General features: G+C 44.8%; 1 protein-coding gene across 18 annotated transcripts in view; it reads right to left on the bottom strand.

Moving 5' to 3' along the window:
* SIPA1L1 (signal induced proliferation associated 1 like 1) overlaps positions 1-21,309 on the bottom strand; it is a 370,694-nt gene that overhangs the window by 20,609 nt on the left and 328,776 nt on the right. For 16 of the 18 annotated variants that reach the window (XM_045060144.1, XM_045060148.1, XM_045060146.1 and 13 more), the window contains 5 exons: positions 19,526-19,588; positions 18,970-19,088; positions 14,724-15,166; positions 3,861-4,094; positions 2,926-3,091 (listed from right to left, as the gene is read on the bottom strand). In XM_045060144.1, the coding sequence (XP_044916079.1) occupies positions 2,926-3,091; positions 3,861-4,094; positions 14,724-15,166; positions 18,970-19,088; positions 19,526-19,588 (1,025 nt within the window). The remainder of the gene's footprint in view (positions 1-2,925; positions 3,092-3,860; positions 4,095-14,723; positions 15,167-18,969; positions 19,089-19,525; positions 19,589-21,309) is intronic. The other 2 variants (XM_045060155.1, XM_045060156.1) reach the window with 1 other exon arrangement.

Genomic DNA, 21,309 nt, shown 5'->3' with positions numbered 1-21,309 from the left:
TGGTTCTGAGAGCGCCCTCTGCCGGCCTCGCACAGTGCTTGCTGGGTGGCACCCAGTGCTGCCCGCCCTGGGAAGGAACCACAAGGGAGTCAACGGCTGACTCGGAAGGGATCTGAGAGCCCATAAGGCTGCGGGGTTTTCAAAGTGCTCCAATGGATCCTATGGGTTTCTCACAGCGTCACTGCCTGGGGAGAGGAGATGTTCAGGTGGGACCCAGGAGCCCGAGACACCCACCCCTCCCATCAGAGAAACTGTGTTCTCAGTTCTACATATTGGGCTTCCACGTATACTTTTATTCAAATTCCTGAGCTTTAAAATCATCTGGGCACCACCGCCCTACTCTGGGCTGGTTTCAAAGCTGAGGAACAAGGCATCTAGCTCCACGTCAGTCTCCTGTTCTCTCACTCTTTCTAGTCCTCCTGGCTGCAGAGAAATGGGTTACCCACACTTGCAATAAGCAAGCAGTGCTTACTGGTGGCAAAGCAGGCCCACTGATTTGTACTGTGTTCACTTGCGGCTGTATGCAGCCCTCGGGAAAAATACGGTTATCCCAGCTCTGTCCCCCAGTGAGGTTTCTTAGAATGTTAGAGCTCTGCTATTTTCCTTTCCTTGAGCTCCGCAGCAGCTGCTGAGGCCGTGCAGCCACCTCTCTCTGAGCCACAGCCTGCCCGGCAGAGTCTGTCCCGTCCTGCAGCAGACATCATATGCCCGGGAGTGACCCTGTCATTTGATATTAACCAGCGCTCCTAAGTAGCACTTGCTGTCCAGGAAAGCTGATGTGCTCCGAGTGGGTTCCAAGGATCACACAGCCCAAAGCTGGCCGCTGCTGGGACCCTGACGAGGTGGCTCGGGGCCTTGAGCCAGGCATGGCCTGGAAAACCTCTCAGGAGCACGCTGGCCTTTCTGACACAGCAAAGCCCTGGGCAGTCAGAGAATCTTGGAAGACACATCGAGCCACTTAGCTAAACTCATCTGAAACCAAACCGAAAAGGAGGACGCCGGAGAGAAAACAGCCTTATTTCCAGCCCTGCTTGCAGCCTTTCCCAGCAACAGAGGAGCACTTTCTCCGCAGAGGGTCTCATGGTGATATGGCCACGGCACAAAGAAAGTGCGCTCCTGTTTCAACTAGGAATGTTAAAATAATTCATTTTGGAAATAAAAGCCAAGAAATGGAAGAAAGGGAAAACAGACATTTGCTTTCAATTATTTCTACTGCATAAGTAAATCAAAAGAATAGAGTTTGCCCCTTTCCAAAAAAAAAAAAAAAAAAATGTTAAGAGAACTGGAGGAAAGATTCAAGATTCCTTTCAGGGCAAGTTTTATTTTCCTCTAACCTCAAAGGAAAAATCTGAAATAATTTTTATTTTGAAACTGGTACTTAAACGCTTTAATATACCTCTTTGGGTTCTGATGGAAAAAGAAGTTTCAAGCACTATCTTTTGCAAGGTTGCTAAGGAAACCATTTGTACCCTGGGTGATGAGTCAGAAGTCTTAAGTGCTGGCTTATAAAACAAATTACAGAAATCAAGAATGGCAAGTCTTTAAAATGATTTATGATGTTAATGTTTATGTTAATAAATCTATTTCTCAGCAGAACTCCAGACTGGCCTTTGGAATACGTTTAATTTCTATAAATGTGGATTTTTAAGTTTAGGAGGTAAATCTGACGTATCTTGAGGAAGACACACACACACACACAGAGGAATGTACGTGTGCTACACACACACCAGAGTGGAGACAAAGCCTGGATGGACAAGGCCACGCCGCTCATCCCGCTGGGCATGGCACCCTGCACTCTGATCCCAGTTCGAGGACAGCAAGTGTTCAGGGAAATATGTAGCTTACATCTTCAATCAATTGTCAGAGTCCCTAAAGTGTACTGTCTAGTACACTTAAACAGACTACCAGTCATCTGACTAAGAACCTGGAGAACAGAACATGTCAAAGCTTGCTGCCCTGACCTTCCTGGAGGTAGACTCCAGTCTCCTGGGGCTACACCACACACCGCAGACAGAAATGCCTTACGCTCAGAGCCAATTACGTTTGGGCCCCACTCAGCAAACAACCAGCTCCGGGCCCTGGGAGTGTGAGATCGCGCACCTTCAAGAGCCTTGAGTAGGCTTCAGTGGTCCTCTGAGCGGAGGAGAGCAGAACAGAGCTGCCACGTGGGCAGGCAAAGGTCTGGCCACTGACACACAAACATACACCCTGAGCATGTGCTTGGGAAATGATGGGGAAGGAGGCTGGGTTTAGAGAAGGCATTTCTCGACTGTAATTCTGGGAGGGAAGTACAGAGAAGGCTCGGTAAAGTAAACAGAATCTAGAAAGTTCTGAAGGTACGTGGTGTAGACCTAGTTTGCTGGGCTGAAGAGGTGGCTTTTGGGGGTGAGGGGGTGAAGAGAGTGAGTGTCCATCAGGCAGTTTCTCTGAGCGACGGGCCAGTATGTGGCACATAGCCAGTAGGCTTGCCTGGTGGGTCAGGGGAGAGATGAGGCCAAAGTGCAGGCTGCTGTGGGCACACAAGGCAGGACGTGAACCCTGGGCTACTTGTCAGGGGGAGGGACCCTTCGGACAGAAGGCACTAAAGCCTTTACAGAAAACTCTGACAAGAGAGACAAAGGTGCCTCTGCAGAGCTCTCAGAAGCAATGTCATCTGAGCTAATATTTCATCAGGAGCATGGCTGGTGCACTGAAGAAAGCCTGGTGGCGGGAGAGACAGGTTAATCTAAAGGCAGACCGAGAGGTGTGGCAGAGGGGCAGAACACCCAAGCGTGAGCTCATTTTTGGGAAGGGGGTGATGGCGGGAGGTGGGCTCCACAGAAGAGGAGCCAGGAGCCAGCACTTCCAGGAGGATGTCCTTGCGGCGAGCAGCCCCATCCCGCTGGGCCTCTCTTACTGCCATTTACCCCGGGCTCTGTCCTGTACCTTAAAGTTCTTCTGCGATTCGGGAGTTGGGCTCTCCAGGTCGATGAGTTTCTTGAGGTCCTCCTCAATGGTGGACTTGGAGGCCGGCTTGGGGGACGCCCGGAGGTCCCTGGCTGAGGCACGCAGCCTGGTGTGGGCTATCTCGTTGCCGTCGCTCTGGTGACGCCTGGAAAGAAAGGGAAGAGAGGGTAGCAGCCCAGCTGACAAGGTTGAGGGAAGCGGGCGATGGGCCCAGAGGCTATAAGTCAGTGGGGAATTACGGGAGAGAAAAGGTGAATCTGCTGGGGTACCTGTTTGTGAAAGATACCACCAATCTCAACGCAAAAGAAAAAATTCTGATGACTAAATCACTCTTCTACGGGAAACTGTTAGCTCCACTAAGCCCAAATTAGCAAGACTTATTAATAAAAGACCACAGGCTATGAATCTCAAGTGTAAGTTTTGTACAAATACAAACAACATAATTGAATGAATCACGTAGGGTTTTGTTTTTCTTTTTTTTTTTCTTGCTGTACTACTTTGTCAAAAAGTTCTTTATATTCAGGGATAGTCCCTTTCTAATACTCCCTCCAGTGGCTCCCGGCCCAGTTAAAGATGACATGAGAAGGCTGTGATTAATATAATCAAAGGGATAGTGTCATCTTAGTGCCAAAGGGTCATTTATCCCAAAGTCTGTTCTTCAGACATACTCTCTTCCTACAAGATCGAAGATTCTCAAATCAGTGTTTTGCCACACATTTTATTTAAGGAATGAAGCAGAGAAATAACTGAAGACAGGTTTTACTCAGGAGGAAAGAAAAAATCTCCCTACCAAACACCAATGCCTTCCCAGGCCCCAGGTGGCTTCCTCTCTTGCAGGAAATGGCCCCAACCTTTTCTGTTCTTGGTCATGTTGAAAGTGAACCACTCAGGAAGAGAAGCAAAAGAGTTCTTACTTTCTTGTGTCCATGAATCCCACAGAGTTTATGGTTCCTTCGGGTTTCTTCCAACCAATCAGGTACTTGCTGGTCGCGCCCTGGCGAGGGTAGAAAGTCCTAGGACCAGACGAGGAGGAGGAGGAGGAGGAGGAAGGTAGGAGCTGTGAGGTGGCAGGATGGAGCTCTTCTTTAGGGGAGCTTCTGGCACTGGTGAAGACAACGGGGCTGGGAGAGTGTCGGGAGCCCATGGTGCTGAGGAGAAGCAGGACAGAGACAAAATGACCCCGGTGGGCATGCGTGCATCCCGGGGTCAGCACAGCGGCCGTCGAAGTGTCGTTCAGGACAGGAGTGATGGCCAGGTTAAAGAACAATGAGTATTTCATAAAACAGTAATGGGGATGGGCTGGCTAGCCAAAACAGTCTTGTTTTCTCGCTATAATTTAAATGTCTGCTGTGAAAATGAAACACGGTCACCGGGGCTGAGTCTGCACTTTGAGGTTAAAAAGCTTAAATAGTTAAGACTGTCAGGGATGCTCTGAAACATGCTAACACACTGAGGTTTGCTACGGTGAAGCCTGGAAGAGGCAAGTAACAGGCGAACTGGCAGTTAACAGGTGTAGCAGTCTCGGTGGCTGTCTGCCTTGCCTTCCTCAGAACCAGGGCTCCTGGTGATGCTCCCCAGGTCCAGGCTGAGGAAGGGACACGACACTGGATCAGGCATACAGTTCTCCACACATCCACATCCACGGCCAAAGGGGCACACTGAGGTTTCCTTCCCCATGGCATCTGGCATTAAGACTGATTCTCTAGAAAGCTGTTCAATGGAATGGAAACGGATCACTATCCTACACCATATGCAAAAATCAACTCAAAGTGGATTAAAGACTTGAACGTTAAGATCTGAAACCATAAAACTCCTAGAGGAAACCACACGGGATAAGCTCCTTGACATCGGCCTTGGCAATGATGTTTATGGATTTGACACCAAAAGCAAAGGCAATAAAAGCAAAAATAAACAAGTGGAAGTATTCGAATTAAAAAGCTATACACAGCAAAGGAAACCATCAATAAAATGAATGCAAGTCATATTTCTGGTAAGGACACAATATCCAGAATACATAAAGAACTCCTGTAACTCAATAGAAAAAAAAATGTGATTAAAAATGGGCATAGAGGGGTGCCTGGGTGGCTCAGTTGGTTGAGCGTCTGGCTTCGGCTCAGGTCATGACCTCACACTCCGTGAGTTCGAGCCCCACGTTGGGCTCTGTGCTGACAGCTCAGAGCCTCGAGGCTGCTTCAGATTCTGTGTCTCTCCCTCTCTCTGCTCCTCCCCTGCTCGTGCTCTCTCTCTCAAAAATAAACATTTTTTAAAAAATGGGCATAGAATCTGAATAAACATTTTTCCAAAGAAGATATATGGATGGCTAACAAGTATGTGAAAAGCCGCTCGACCTCACTAATTATCTAGGAAATGCAAATCTAAACCACAATGAAATATCACCTCACACCTGTCAGAATGACTATTACCAAAAAGGCAAGAAATAACAGGTGTTGAAAAGGATGTGGAGCAAAGGGAGCCCTTGTGCACTGGCTCTTACTACAATGAAAGTTGTCACTGAAGGTTTAGTGACCAGGATGGGGTCTCAAAGCATTTGCCAACAGCACTTTGTTGGTCAAAACCCAATGGTCCTGAACTGAATGAAGTATGGACTTTTCATAACGATGCACCAATACTGACTCCTTAGCTACAACAAATGTATCACAGGAACAGGAACGTCAGAGGACAACAATGGGGGAAACTGGTGAGGGGACGTGGGAACTCTCTGTATGGCTTTGTAACTTTTCTGCAAGTCAAAAACTATTCTAAAATAAAAACGTTTCTTACTTAAAAACTAAGCAAATGAACAAAACCAAAAGCCCCAAATCTTAGCGGTGCTGAGACAGGAGATACTACATGCAGATGAAAGCGATCTTGAACCCCCACCTGCAACCTTACCTAAACATCAATTCCAGCTGGCTTGTGTATTGAAACACAGATCCAATGATTCCGGACTATACCACGAAGAACATCTTTATGATAGAGGCAGAAGTCTCTTTAAAGGATCATAAAGGAAAAGACTGAACTCCATTGAAAGTAAGAACGTCTATTCATCAAAAGACACAGAAAAAGAAGATGTATAAAATACAGATCCAACAATGGGCTCCTATCCAGAATACAGAACTCCTAAAAATCAATAGGAGAGACCACCATACAGACAAAATGGGCAAAGATCTGAAAAAGGAATTTCACAAAAGAGGATATCTAAAAGACCAATACATGTTGGTGCTCGACATCATCAGTTAAGAGGAAAATGCAAATGGAAGTCAAAAGGGGAACCAGTACACCCCCACCAGAATGGCTAAAATTAAAAGACTTCTGACATCAAGTGCTAAAAAGGATGTGAAGTGACTGCAACAAGCACACGATGCGAGTGTTACTTGCCACAATCTGGTCGTTGTGACAAACTGGTTCGGTCTCTGCGAGAGTTGCACGTGTATCATATAACACAGCAACCCCACTCCTAGGTATATACTCACAAGAAATGCACACGTTATGTGTACCAAAGGACACGTACACGAATCTGTAACATCCATAAATTGGAAACACTCCAAATGTGCAATAGTGGGATGGCTACATGAGTTGTGGTAGGTTCTCACGACGTAAATACAACACAGCAATGCTACCTGCAACACATGGGTGAATCTCACCAACATAATGTTGACTTAAAGACACAGAATAAAACATATGGTAGGATTCCATTTATATAAACCCCAGAATAGGCAAAATGCGTGTGTGATTTTAGGATTCAAGACTGTGTTTACCTTCGGGAAGAGATGGGAATGACCAGGGAAAGCAAGTGAGAAGAGTGGGGGGAGGGGGGAGTTTGGATGTTGGCTAAGTTCCAGTTCTTGATTTGGGTGGTGATCCCATGGGCATGTTCACTCTGTGAAAATGCAAGCGGATGAACACATATGACCTGTGCCTCCTTTGGGATAAATGTTCTACTTCCACGAGAACACACCCACAAAACTACATAAGTCAATGACCTGAAAGTACAAGCCCTACATTCCATGAAGCTTGGCCACAAGCAGGGCAAAGAGGGGGTGGGAGTGGGGACAGAGCTGACCCAGCAGGTTTCCCACACTAACTGGGCCTTGTTAACACTTCAGATCAGACTTAACCGTCTCTTTTATTTTTGTAACTGAGGAGGAGGTATCAGGCTCAAACTTCAGAAGGAAATGGCCAGCCATATTCTGATTACTCTAACAAGTTTTCTTTTTCCCTGAGATTTTTGTAGCTAGAGAGGAAGGGAAAGAAAGAAAGGAAACAAATGAACAAACAGACAAAAAAAAACCCTTACAAGACCTCAAAGGGCAACATAAATTTCAAAACAATGCAATCTCACCCAGTTTTTACCTTGAATACAAAATTCCTCTATGAGTGCCATGTCTAAATCAATGAGAACAAAATAACAGTAGGTGTCTCTGTTATGGAAAACAGACTAAAAGTGGGTAGGTGAAGTGGGAAGGACATAAAGACAGAGGCAAATGAGCTCAGACACGGTAGCACAAGAGACTCAGGTTAACAGCAACACCCGGGAGCAGAGGCAGTGTCAGCAGGAGTTTCTGAAATAGTAAAAGTGCAGCGTTTGGGGTCATTTGCCCCAAGATGACAGGCTTGTGGTTATGTATTGCTCACTTAGGGACAACAGCTTATCTCTGGTTTGCAGACTTTCCCCACCTGAGTATATCCAAGTCCTATGCACTTGTAACACAGATGTGAGGGTGTCTCAAGCCTCATCCGTGGTTATGATCTGAAGCAGATGCCCGCAGAGTGAAAAATAAGTCAAAGTCTAACGTGCACACCTCTCATCGTGAATAATCATGTGCTTGCTTTGCCTTGATCAGCATCTACCAGCGAGTGCAAGTGTTTTTTAAATACTAGATCTGGTGCTCGCATTCTAGGCATGTTAAAATGCATACTGCAGGGCCCCACCCCAGAGATTCTGAGTTGGGGGTGGGGAGGGAGCACATCGGAATATGTACTTGCGACTCATTCCCAGCTGATGCTGTGGCCCTTTAACTCCTAACTTGAGAACTACGGTACCATCGGTGCATTTGGATCGCCCATATTTTCCCTTTCTCAGCAGCAAGTATCTTGATGTGATAGTATGGGAATGCAAAACCCTGGGGCTTTCAAAGAGACCAAATGTGTGGTCAGAACAGAAATAATTAGCCATGAGAATGAAGAGTAAATTGTATAGTCCATTAATTTACAAATCATTCCTCCGTGTTTTACAAACTAGCTATGCCCGTTTCCACCATACGGTCCAGACTGCATGAAAAGGAAGTTATGGAAAAGGCTTGGGAACATCCAAGAGAGAGCAATATATACAGCATATACCAGTTCTTTGGAGCTCTTTGCTTCCTGTGTGAATTTCATTAGTTCCGTTTCCCTGGGAGGCATTCAGTAAGTTTTTTTAACTAGATTATAAACTCTGTGAAGGCAGGGAGTTTTCTTTGTGTGTCTAACAATGCCAGAATACACTAGACACCCAGTAAAATACCTCCATACGGTATTTAGCACGTACGGGGTGCACCATCTGTCTTAACTTCTTTACCTTACTGACACAGTCTGTCTCCCCCACTTAAATCTACGCCCCATAAGGGCTGAAATTTTTGTTTCACTGCTATATTCTCCATGCCTAATGGTCCCTGGCCATTGTAGACATTCAATATTTGATGAAAGAAACTGTCAAATAAACTAGCCATTCATTTTAATGTAAGAATTATGTATGAAGGCTGTATTTTATTCATATTGTATTTAAAATTGGACGTTGCTTTATTTTTATTGCAAGAAATAATTAAATCTACAGAGTATGCTTCTGTTTACAAGTGTATTCTTAAAAAGATAATTGCTTAAGACCACGGACCTAGATATTGGTTTTATCTGTGAACATGATGGCTGGCACTAGATCCCAGGTGTGAAATAGCAGCACACTTTTATTCATGGATGGTTATAATCAAGACAGCCCTATTAACAATTGATTAGATTTGGGAACAAAGGTAAAAGCAAAAAAAAATAATTCATTGGTAGTTCTTCCTTCTTTAAAGTATACAACTCACAGCATGAAGCAAGGTGAGCACTTTGGTACACTTGGCCTCTAACTTCAAGTAGGCACACGAGGATCACCTGGGGGCTTTCCAAACACACATTCTTGGGCCCTATTCCCAGAGATTCTAATTTGATAGAGCTGAGGAGGTGCCTAGGCGAATGTATTTTTGCAGACTCTCCCCTAAGTGTGCACACTGCTGGAGAACCACTGCTTGAATCAGCTGAATTATTCCTATTGTTATGACTTCATCGAAATCCAACTTCATATTGTCAAGATCAAGAAGGTGAAGCCATTGGAGCAGGGTTTCTCCAGCTGTGGACTATGGCCATCTGCAGGTATTGATATAAATGAAGATTCCTTGGCTTCTGTCAGATCTTCGGGAGCTCCAGAAATCTGTATTTTAACAAACTCCCCCCAAAGGATTCCCATGTCCCTAGAGTTTAAGAACTACCGTGTTAGCGTCTCACCTCCTCTTGCTCTCAAATAGGTGGTCTCCTCATTCCTCTGCAGCCCCGTCCCCAGGCCCTGCTGTTGGTGGGGCTCCTTGAAGCTGACCAACCCTGTGGGCCTCAAACCACCTGGAGGGAAACGCACCCACACACTTCCCCTGAAAATCTCTGAGGTGGCTTTAATTACAAAACAACTTCCTAATGTTTAGAAAAGACTCAGCTCAGAGAAACTATTCATCCTCTCTTAATTGTGTATTTAAGTTACAGCAAGAGGAATTTCAGATACACAGACACAGGATAAAGTTTTGAAGAGGGACAGGATGTGATAAACACTGAACTTGCTCAGAAAGGTCATGGGCTCTGTCTTCTTGGGCTTACCTTACTCCTGTCCCCCTTTGGAAGCGGTTGGACAAGTTCTCATCCTGGTAGGATGGTTTGAAAAGGACAAGGAATGGCCTCTGCTCTTTCAGAATTCTTTTCGGTCTTATGATTTAATGGCATTTGCAGAATCTGGGCTTTCCCTATCGATGGGATGAATGAATTAGTTGCATCGTAGAACAAAGTAATGATAAACTTTGTGTCAGTGAGTGCCGCCCCAAGCAATCTGCCATCTGCACTTGACAGAAGTCTCATTTTCCCAATGTACACTTGACATTTCAGCCACAGTGGCTCTGTTTCTCAGTCTTTGAGATTAGCTGAACACCACGGCACTCTGGATAAAATAATCCCCCACTCGGTAAACCTGAAGAAATGGGGCACAGTAGCTTAGCACAGATCACCTGGAGTTCTGCTATAAAAGCGAAATGCGATGTACTCCTGAATGTCCACTCTGTGTCGGACCACAGAGCGGAAAATTATCGATGAAAATGATCCACAAACCTCAGGCAAGCAGAGCCAACCACATGCTGAAGAGAAGCTCTGGGTTTGTCATCTGAGAGGCTGCACTTTCACATTCTGAAGAACTAGCTCGTGAATCTTAGAAAAAGAACATCCTCACCTTAAGAAAAAAGTGTAGATGAGAGGCACTGAATTGTTGGCAATTACAAAAAATTCCAGGCAGAAGATACTTAAGAGAGAACTGTTACAGATAAAGATGGCAGAATAATTTCTGAACAAAGAAGGCGTATTTTCCACAAACACAGGACGCAGAGGACCAAGGTGAGACACAGTGGCTCTAACACACATGCAGCGGTACACGATCATCGACAGTCCAACGTGCTACGCTAGCCTGAGGCATGCGTTGACGGGTGACGTAAAGTTAACGTAAGAAGCCCTTCTTTACCTCTACTCTCGGGAAATGTACAGCATTTCTGGTATGAACAGTCAACTTGTTAAGTCAACCAGAAAAAATACATTCATGAAACTGAACTGTACTGATGACCGTGGGCAGGCCTTTGTCCTGGACTTTAACTGGCCCTTCTAGTGAACGTCACACACTGACCAACTTAGACATCGATTATTTGCATACAAGCTATTAAAAAGTCCTCCTTGGTTATGTTTTGCAGATGAAAATCTTTCAGAGAAGTGACTTCGCTACAAGTTCCTGCTGTACTGGTACTTATACACATATCTGTACATAGGAGCACACAGCTCTGTGCAAATAGTGACACTTCTATACAATGAGCTTTGACATACAGTATTTGTCGGGAATTGAGGATTTATGTTATTTTTGAATCGGGTTATTAGTGGGGGCCTTGAGTGTTCAGGCAAAAAGTGAGATCTTTAAGGAACAAGTTATTCATATTTGATCACCAAGATGTACCGAGCACCTTCCTGTTACGCTCCTGGTGGCACACAATATGCGAAGGTGTTTGGGAAGAACATATTGGGTGAGAAATCCTCCAGGACCGGATGGCAGGAAAAAGGAAGTCATCACATCAGTGTACTGATCGGCTGCAGAGCTCTGAGGGGGCCTAAGCAATCAAGAGGAAGCGGCAGAACGGCTGGCGAATGAGGGTGGCCACAGAGCCTGGATACTCGATCAGGTCAGGACAGGACGTCAGGAAAGAAATGTGGATTTGCAACTATGAGGTTTTCAGCTTTATAATGTGTGCTCTTTCTTTTTCTTAAGTTTATTTATTGAGAGAGAGACAGAGACAGAGAAAGTGAGCACAGCACACACGAGCTGGGGAGGGGCAGGCAGAGCGTAGAGAGAGAGTCCCAAGCAGGCTCTGTGCTGTCACTGCAGAGCCCCAAGGAGGGCTCCACCTCGTGAGCCATGATATCATGACTGGAGCTGAGATCAAGAGTTGGACACTTAACTGACTGAGCCACCCAGGCGCCCCCATAATGTGTGCTCTTAAATCTAGTTCTCACATCAGCATTACCACCAGTTACACAGCGCTAACTAAAGAGGTCTTTGGTCATCAGAGAAACCAGCACTGCCTACTGCCCAGGCCAGAACTCTAAGAAAAAAACGAACTCAGCTGGTGAGAGTGTTTTAAAACTGAAACTATCTTCACCTCTCCTGTGCTTACCACAAACCATTTTTTGAGTGGTTTAAGAGCTGAAAGTCAAATAGCCATTGCGGGGATTGCGGGGGAGGGGGGGGGGGCCCTCTCTCTAAATTTCCAAACTTCATAGAAAGTACATAGATACTCTAGGAAGCAGCACTTCAGAGCAATTAATAGACTTTCCGAATGTAGAAAGTTATCAGTGTATATGATTTCTCTTAATGACATGCAAATATAACAACCCGGTGTAATTACCAACTTACATTAATGCAGTTCTCATGGGGTGCCACAAAAACCCTGCACAATCATCAACAGGGAGACTGGAGGACAGAGGGGGGAGGAACACAGCCCAGCCAGAAATACGCAGAGGAACTTAATCACTGTAATTTAGATTTTGTCACCAAGTCCCAGGTACAAGCTCTTTTATGCACTGTCAAGAGATCTCCACATTAATTGCTATTCCTGTCTTCTGAGGACACAAACACTCTAATTTGCAGTGATTTTGGTTTCTTTAGCTTTGTGCATTTGGTGGCTAAGTCCCCCTTTCCTCCAGAGAAGGAAGTCTGCTAAAGCTCTGATTACCCAGCCTGCTCTGCCAAGACCAACAGACAAGTCACAAAGCATCCCGCTTACCAGAGTCTAGAAATGAATGTGACTCAACCGATCAGCGGGTGGGAAGCCCTGTGCCCTCCCTGAAAGGCCACATTCTTCTCTTCTCTTCTCTAGTAAGTTTGACTTTCAACAGAAAAGTTATTTCCAAATGATGATTTAAATGATTTCTGCATGGTCAGTTTGAAGCAGAAAACAGATAATGCTTTGGGGCCTTCGGGCAGCCCCAGTCAGCACAATCAGATAATGCAAGCCCAGGTGCCTACTTTTTTGGGGGAAGGGGGAGGGGAGAGAGAGACAGAGACAGAGAGAGAAAGACAGAGAGAGTGTGTGTGTGTGTGTCTGTCTGTAGAGCCCCTGGGATTTGTCAGAGGGCACAGCTGACGTCTTGCCCAGCGCTTTTCAACCTTACTACATGGTGATGCTATTCTAGGCAAGACCTCTATAATCTTTCTTCTGCCAACAAATTAGACCAGAGAGCCATATCCCCAAATGGAATTATCATTCGTAAAAAGATATCCTCCTTTTGGGGTACCTGGGTGGCTCAGTCAGTTAAGTGTCTGACTTTTGGTTTCAGCTCAGGTCATGGTCTCACGGTTCATGGGTTTGAGTCTCATGTCAGGCTGGGTGGGTGCTGACAGCGAGCAGCCTGCTTGGGATTCTCTCTCTCTCTCTCTCTCTCCCTCCCTTCCTCCCTCCCTCTCCCTCTCCCTCTCCCTCTGTCCCTCTCCCCCACTTTCTCTCTCAAAATAAATAAACTTTAAAACATTGTTAAAAAGAAAAGATATCCTCTCTTCGAAATAAAGAACAGAACACCAAAAAGGCAGAAGTCAAGCTAAACCTAGAAATGACACAGAAACTATCTGGAACTGAAAAACAGTCGGAGTGTGTGCACAGGAGCAGCCGATGAGATGGTGAGGCATGCCCGAAACAGTGAGTGACTGTTGTAATTATTGGTCATGTGATTCTAGGTCCACATTACATTATTATGGTATTTGACGTCCAGCTTTCTGTTCTACTTTCCCAAATACTTAATGCATCAAGACTGCTTCCCAACTCCCTTTCTGTTTGGGGTCAAGTAGTTTCCAGGCCTGCCATGTGGTAAACAGAACAAAAACCTGTGCAATGCTTCACACCATAGGGCCAAACGGACATTTTCAGATGCAAAGGTCAGGAATCTTATCACTAACAATATAGACACAATGAGAGAACTGAAATTTAACTGGTCGACTTAAACAAATCCAAATTAAATCCAGGACATCCTCTGTCATTAAGATTATCTGGGGTTTACTGGCAGATTATGTGCCTAGATTCCCATTTGAACAGTAAAACTAAATCTAGCTTCTTCGCTGTTTTTCTTCAGGGCATAATAATAAAAGGAGGCCCAGAAGGCAGCAAGGTCAGGTGCTGTCGTGCAAACTGATCAATGACAGCCAAGGATGAGACGTAAAAGGAGAAACCACCACAGAGATCAACAGGCCCAAAAAGACAGTGTTGGAATATTTCCTCCTTCAAAGGGAGAATCTTGTCATATTTTGGATTTGGGGCTCAAATCCAAAAGAGGAAATGAAAAATGGTATTTATTTTGCCTATTTATTTTTGTATCTAAGGATACAGGAGAATGTGTGCTTTCCTGCTCCAAATACACGGGATGTCTAATTTTAGCTACACTTTTCTACTGGACTCCCCTCCCCCAACCCTCAACATATCACTGGCAGGAGGCAATTCCTGGAAAAGGATTCCCCTGCAAACACTGGCTAAGTGATGTTCTCTGACAGGCAGTGTGAAGGATGGGCTGGGCATCATCAATAACACCAGGTTCATCTTAGAAAAGACCCCTTTCTTCTAAAAATATGCTCAAGATTTTCTTCCAGTGTTCAAAAGACTGTTTGACTGATAGACGTTCTCTATCACTACCTGAAAGCCTGAATTATAAAATTCTTCTCTAATTCTGGTACACAGGATAATTTTTATGAGGTCAAATACAACTTTACAAAGAGTAAATCCGTATACTTTTCTCAGTTAAGAATGATGCATTAGGGTTGTAGGAATAAAATATTTTGGTGGCAAATAAAAGGCATATGTAAAAATAGCGGTCACTGCACAGAAAACCCCTCCTTTATACTCTACTGAGTGAAGCAAAGTGAGATGAGGCTGGAAACTCGATTCGGGAGTGGGCTGGGAAGGCCAGAGGCGGTAGGGGAGGGCAGTTACCTTGTGTGGGAAGCAGCGTCATTTATACTGAAAGTGCTGTTCTCCCTTGTCAGAGGGTTTGAGCCCGCTGGGCTCTTGCCGTGGATGTCCAGGCTCAGGGAGGACTCTGTTTTCCGGTCCATGCCGAGGCCGTCTGTCTCTAAAGTCCGATCTGCCATGGAGATCACTTCACTGGAACTATGCCACAGGGGCGCCACTTTCTCTTTGCTGGGCCCTGAGCGAGGGGACGACGTGGCAGCCCCCAGGGAGGCCGTGCTGCCGTGGCTGGGACCATAGGAGGTGGTGTCGATGCCACTGTCGGCGGAGGTGCCTTGCAGGTAGTTGTAGCTGTTGAGCTCAGACTCCGTGCGGTCCCCATCGTACCACTTCTCGTCGCTGTGGGCACTTGACGCGTTGCTGGAGAGGGTATTGCTGCTGGAGTGGCTTGAGTAGTGGCTGTCAGACTGCAAGGGAAGTAAGACTGCCTTAGGCATAGGCTCTGCTTCTTGAACACTGGGAAGAAACAACGGGAGAATGGCCCTGTGGCATGTTTCTGGTTATGGGGTTCTCACGGCACAAAAATTCCAGTGATAACAAGCCAAATACAGGAGGGGCCTGGAAGAACCTATTCAGAGTGTTCATGGCAAAGAGTGCCGGAAACAGGCCACGTTTAGATTTAGAACCCATTTTTCAATTCGCTTAGGCTAAGTACTATCAATAACATGGAGATCACTTTAATCAGAAGTTATGCTGGATTCCAAAAGTCCTACCAATCAGAGTAAATGTAAGGCAAAATATGAGGCTCATTTGTAAAGAGATCTCCTTTTCCTTCCCCCTACTGGCGTCTGTGTAGGAGCCAGCTTTCTAAGGAGTGCTTGGAGATACGATTTATGCTACGTCAATTCAAGGGGTGAGCAGGGTGCGTGGTAGGGAAAGGAAATGATGGTGCTTGGACAACTGGATATCTGCATGCAAAAAACAAAGTATAAAGATGGGTCCTTATTGCACAGAAAAATAAACTCAAAAGATCAAAGGCTTAAGTGTATGAGCTAAAACTGTAAGACTCTTAGAAGAAAACATAAGTATACATCTTCAAGACCTGTTTATGCGATGGTTTCTTGGATATGAATGACACCAAAACCACGAAAGATTTTTAAAAAATTAATTGGATCTCACGAAAACTAAAAACTTTTGTGCTTCAAGAAACCCAATTAAAAGACGGGCAAAGGATTTGAATAGACATTTCTCCAAAGAAGATATCAAATGGCCAACAAACACAGAAAAAGATACTCAATAACATGGTGCCTGGGTGGCTGAGTTGGTTAAGCGTCCGACCTCGGCTCAGATCATGATCTCACGGTTTGTGAGTTCTAGTCCCGCGTCAGGCTCTGTACTGAAAGCTCAGAGCCCGGAGTCTGCTTCAGATTCTGTGTCTCCTTCTCTCTCTGTCCCTCCCCCGCTCACACTCTGTCTCTCTCAAAAATAAACGAACATTAAATAAATTAAAAAAAAAAAAGATGCTCAACATCATTAGTTCCTGGAGAAATGCAAATCAACACCACAATGAGATAACACTTCAGATACTAGGATGTTCTAACCAAAAAGGCAGACAGCAGTGAGGGTTGGCACGGTTGGTGGGAATGTAAAATGGGGCAGCTGCTGTGGGAAAACAATCACAGCTCCATTCTTAGTATCTACTCGAGAGATGAAAACACATCACAAAAAACCTTCTAAATGAGTATTTACAGAGCATTATTCATAATAGCCAAAATATAGAAGCAACCCACATGTCCATCACCTGGTGGGTAAAAAATGTATATGCATACAATGGGATATTATCATAGAAAGAAATGAAGTACGAACACATACCAGAACATAGGTGAACCTCAAAAACGTTATGCTGAATGAAACAAACCAGACACAAAAGGCCAAATAGCGTATGTTTCCATTCATGAGATGCCCAGAACAGGCACATCATCAGAGACAGAAAGTGGATGAGTGGCTGTCGACAGCATGGAGGGCATGGGAAGAGCCTGGGTAACTGCCTGAGGACACAGGATTTCTTTTTGGGGTGGATGAAAGCGTTGCGCAGTTAGACTGTGGTGGTGGTTGCACAGCTTTGTGAATATAGTAAAAAACCACTAAATTGTATACTTTAGTTTTTCTTTAATGTTTATTTATTTTGAGAGAGAGAGAGAGAGGGAGAGGGAGAAGGAGAGGCAGAGAGAGAGAGAGGGAGAGGGAGAAGGAGAGGGAGAGACAGAGAGAGAGGGAGAGAGAGACAGAGAGAGAGAGAGAGACAGAGAATCCCAAGCAGGCTCCGTGTTGTGAGCGCAGAGCCCCATGCAGGACTCGATTTCATAAACTATGAGATCATGACCTGAGTCGAAATCAAGAGTCAGACATTTAACCGAGTGAGCCACCCAAGGGCCCCTAAACTCTATACTTTACACAGTGGCTTAGCTGCTTAGAATGTTCTATAATTTACCAAAGAAATAAGATTTCAAAATATATCTGAATAAAATAATATTTTAAATTAGATGGGAGACAGGAAGTCCAGATACCTGGTGGAGATCAAGTGAAAAGAGGAGAGTAGACACTAGCTCAAGAGTGTGTGTGTGTGTGTGTGTGTGTGTGTGTGTACACACGCAGGTGCATGTGCATGATGGCCGAGAAAGGGACATGCTCTTCACTGGCTACGGAAAGAGCAGGAGGAGGACACAGAAATTTCACTTTAGAGGGAAAGATTCTTTCTTAAACAAGAACCCACCAATCCATTACCTAACTGGTGCCACTCTGGTTTCTTGCAACAAGACCTTTTATGTTATGAGGTCTTCATTTATTTAATGTTTATTTATTTATTTTTGAGAGACAGAGGGAATGAGAGAGAGCGTGGGGGAGGAGCAGGGAGAGGGGAAGAGAGAGAATCCGAAGCAGGCTCCATGCAATCAGCACAGAGCCCGACATGGGGCTCGAACCCACGAACTGTGAGATCATGACCTGACCTAAAATCAAGAGTTGGACACTCAACCGACTGAGTCACCCAGGTGCCCTGGCCCTCATTTATTTTTAATGTTTGTAAGGCGGAACTTCTTTAGCTCTGGATCTGTGCTGTGTGAGCACTTTTAATGGGGTTAGCCCAAATCGAGATGTGCTAAGAGTGTAAAATACAGAACGGATTTCTATAGGAATGTGACACGAACCGCATTTGTTATGTTAAGTTTTGTAGTAGCCAATTAAAAAGTAAAAAGAAACAGGTGAAATTAATTTTAAGAGTATATTTAATCTAACCTAATCTATCCAAAATATTATTTTACCATGTCATCAATATAAAGGTGCTAATGAAGGAAAGGAAATTGACAGACTGGATAATTTATCACTTACAACATGTTGTGATGACAACATCGCATTTCTTCAGTAAATCTCTCACCCACAGCCCAGTGCAGGGCGCTTGCCCACGCACAGGCATGTGCTGTTTCTTTAGTTCCATATTCATTTTACTAAGGCAAAACTTACATGAGCAAAACCTCTTATTCTTAATTCCACCCATAAGTAATAAGGAATTAAGAAGAACTATGGTAAAACAAAAATGTGTGTAAGTGTGCAGGACCAGAGAAGCAGGACGGGCAGCTGTCAGGAAGCTATTCATCCCCTTGACTGATGTTCCAAACAGATCTCATGCATGCAACTGTGTAAGCAAATAAAACCCACTTTCATTTCTTTTTAATTTTCTAAAATGTTTATTCATTTTTGAGAGAGAAAGAGACCATGTGTGTGCACGCAAGCGGGGAGGGGCAGAGAAAGGGGGGAACAAAGAATCTGAAGCGGGCTCTGCACTGACAGCAGAGAGCCCGACGTGGGGCTCGAACTCAAGAACCTCGAGATCATGACCTGAGCTGAAGTTTGACGCTTAACCGACTGAACCACCCATGTACCTCAATAAAATCTACTTTTAGCACATTTCTGTTCCCAACATTTCAGGACTGCTTGTGCTGCATCACATGGCCTTCCATCCAGGTCTGTGGGGGTGGCAGGTGCATTCCAAAGAGGAATTTGAGTTAATCTCAAAGCAACCTTAGGGCCCCTGGCAACAGAAATTCCAGGGCCATGACTGCAAACACCCATCGCCCAACCAGGGTCACGTGACTTCTTCTCTGACCATGTGGAAGAAACAGCAAAGCACACTGTGAAAACAGCCATTTTCACACTGCACAAAAGGCACATCGCTAGGAAGCTTATCATTTTTAGCGTTTGACGGTTAACTTACATGCCCTTGTTTGTTTGGAGACAAATGGACCACAGGATCCTGCCGCATTAATCTCCCACTGGGGCTCTCTCGGAAAGCTGGCAGTACCTTTGATACTGCTGGGAGATGGCACGTTGGCTCTGGAATACAGCACAGGACATTACGGTGCGGGCACTAAATAGGTACAAGCACATGTTGACAAATGAAGACGGCTTGCCATTGCATTTCTCAGGTCACTGACCAGCAAACTCTGAATTTCAGCGATAAGCTTGTTGAGAGTTTACACGATAGACAGCATGTCAGAAACTAAGTGGCTGATGGGTAAAGCTTGCAGCTGGTGACAGTGTGTCACGTCATACACATTAGCATAGCCAAGTACCACCAAACCAAAGGCCATGAACAACGCGGCAAAGTTAGGAATCAACTTTTGGTTCTGGGGGAAAGTCGAGAATATATGGATTCAATTTATGAAATTCATTCATTGCAAAGTGTGGCTAACCTAGCTTGGTCTACATTACCTAGACAGGCATGGATGCAATCACGTGTTACTTACCATGACACTTTGGAAATATTTTACCTGTATATTCATGCTGCTCGAGGACAAAAGAATTGAAATCCTGAGGTCCTCTATAACTGTAAGCTAAGCACAACAGAAAAGACACACAGCAACTAGTTTACTTAAGACAATTGCTTCCTTTTGGACTCCAAGCTGGCGTTCAAGATGGGGTTCCAAAGGTAAAGGCTAAGCGATTTAGCTGCTTTAACACACCGGTAGCTAACAGCAACAATTCTGGACTTCTGCAGCACCATTGCTAAACGTAAAGGACTGGGCAACATACTCTATGACTCTGACTCTCAACCATTTCCAAAAGCAGAGGCAGAGAAATGAAATCTACTGAGATGGGTGTGCCAATTAAGCTCAACTCCTCCTCTCCACTGGGGTACCAGTTTGTAACACACTGATGTACAAAGACAGGTAGGTCTGCTAGCAAATGAGAATCTCCTCAGCCTTTTCAATCAGTGACCTGAAAGTCGTTACGGCATTTTGTTCTTACAAGGTCGGCCCTTTATACACTCAATAGAGTACGCTGAGTAATGAGAACAGAATAATTGTTTTTCTTGATTTCTCCCTGGCATGGGTTATACCAACCAAGCCCCAGATTCCATCTGACGTGCCAATTCGAGAAAGCTAGGTTATTCCTCTGGAATCGTGGAACGTAAAAAATTAGAAAAAATTTATTCTAACATTTTATTGGAAGCCTTCGGTATTGGACGGTGAAAGGCCACCAGTTGGTGTAAAGGTTTCTCTGGCAGGTTCTGGGGTATCTTACCACAGTCAAATCTTACTAACAGGATGGAACAATGTGTTGAAAAGATTCATTAGATTCACTGATATTAATTTCAGAGCCTTATCTATTAAGAGTGGGATGCCACCAAAACAAAGTAGATGCAAGGAAGAAAAGACTGGAGGGAGGTTTATGTGAGCGAATGAATACAGGTCTAGGACGAGCCTCATAATTACCCTTTCCAGTCCCAAGATACCTTTTCATTCCCCATATGACTTCACATGAGTGGGAAGTGTGGCACTGAACGTTGCACAAAGGGCTTGCTGGCAGCTTTGTTCAAAGCCTGCACTAGGAGCCAAAAAAAGCTGCTAAAGTCATGTTGAAGCAGGGATCCTTTCCACATGTGTCGTTACCATCTCAACAGTATCAAAACATATGGGATTAAAAACATTCTGTCAAGAGCGGAGCAGCAGATCGGAAAATGCTCAGGTTTTGTGTGGTGGGGGTGGGTGCCGTGAGAGTGGGTAATGACAGATGGCTTCAGTAACAAGGCACATCTCACTGAAGTTACTGGAACAAAGCAGATCTCAGAACCTGAGAATTACATTTCTCTTCCTCAGTTCCTATCTTAGCTAAATATGTCTTCATTCCTTTCTACGATGACGATGACGGTCAGTGTATTTACGGGGAATAGTCATTAAAACAGAACAAACAATGTGTTTGCAAAGATAAAAAGATGGGTCTTTGCCTTAAAAGTTTACCCTTTTCAGCCCTGAAATTCACTTCTTTTTACCCCACACTGATGGTAATGCTACTAGAGATAAGATAAAGGGGGGAAAAAAGCCCACCCAACGGTCTAGATTCAAGTCCCTGATGTACCAGCTGTACTGAGGCTAACTCCCTGGCTACTGTTTTGAAACTCAGTCTTATTTCATGGGAAAATTTTGTTGCAGCAACTAGTGTTCCAGTGTCCCCGTAGAACAACTGCATGTAGGGAGAGAAAGGGCTGTGCCAGAAATCCAAATGAAGCCTCACTAATGCACATCTTTCCCATCCAGCTGTTTTATGCTGCTAA

The sequence above is a fragment of the Felis catus genome, chromosome B3 (assembly GCF_018350175.1).
Source record: "Felis catus isolate Fca126 chromosome B3, F.catus_Fca126_mat1.0, whole genome shotgun sequence".
Classification (NCBI taxonomy): domain Eukaryota; kingdom Metazoa; phylum Chordata; class Mammalia; order Carnivora; family Felidae; genus Felis; species Felis catus.
Note: the sequence above shows the minus strand (reverse complement) of the source record. Positions and strands in the feature narration are given on the sequence as shown.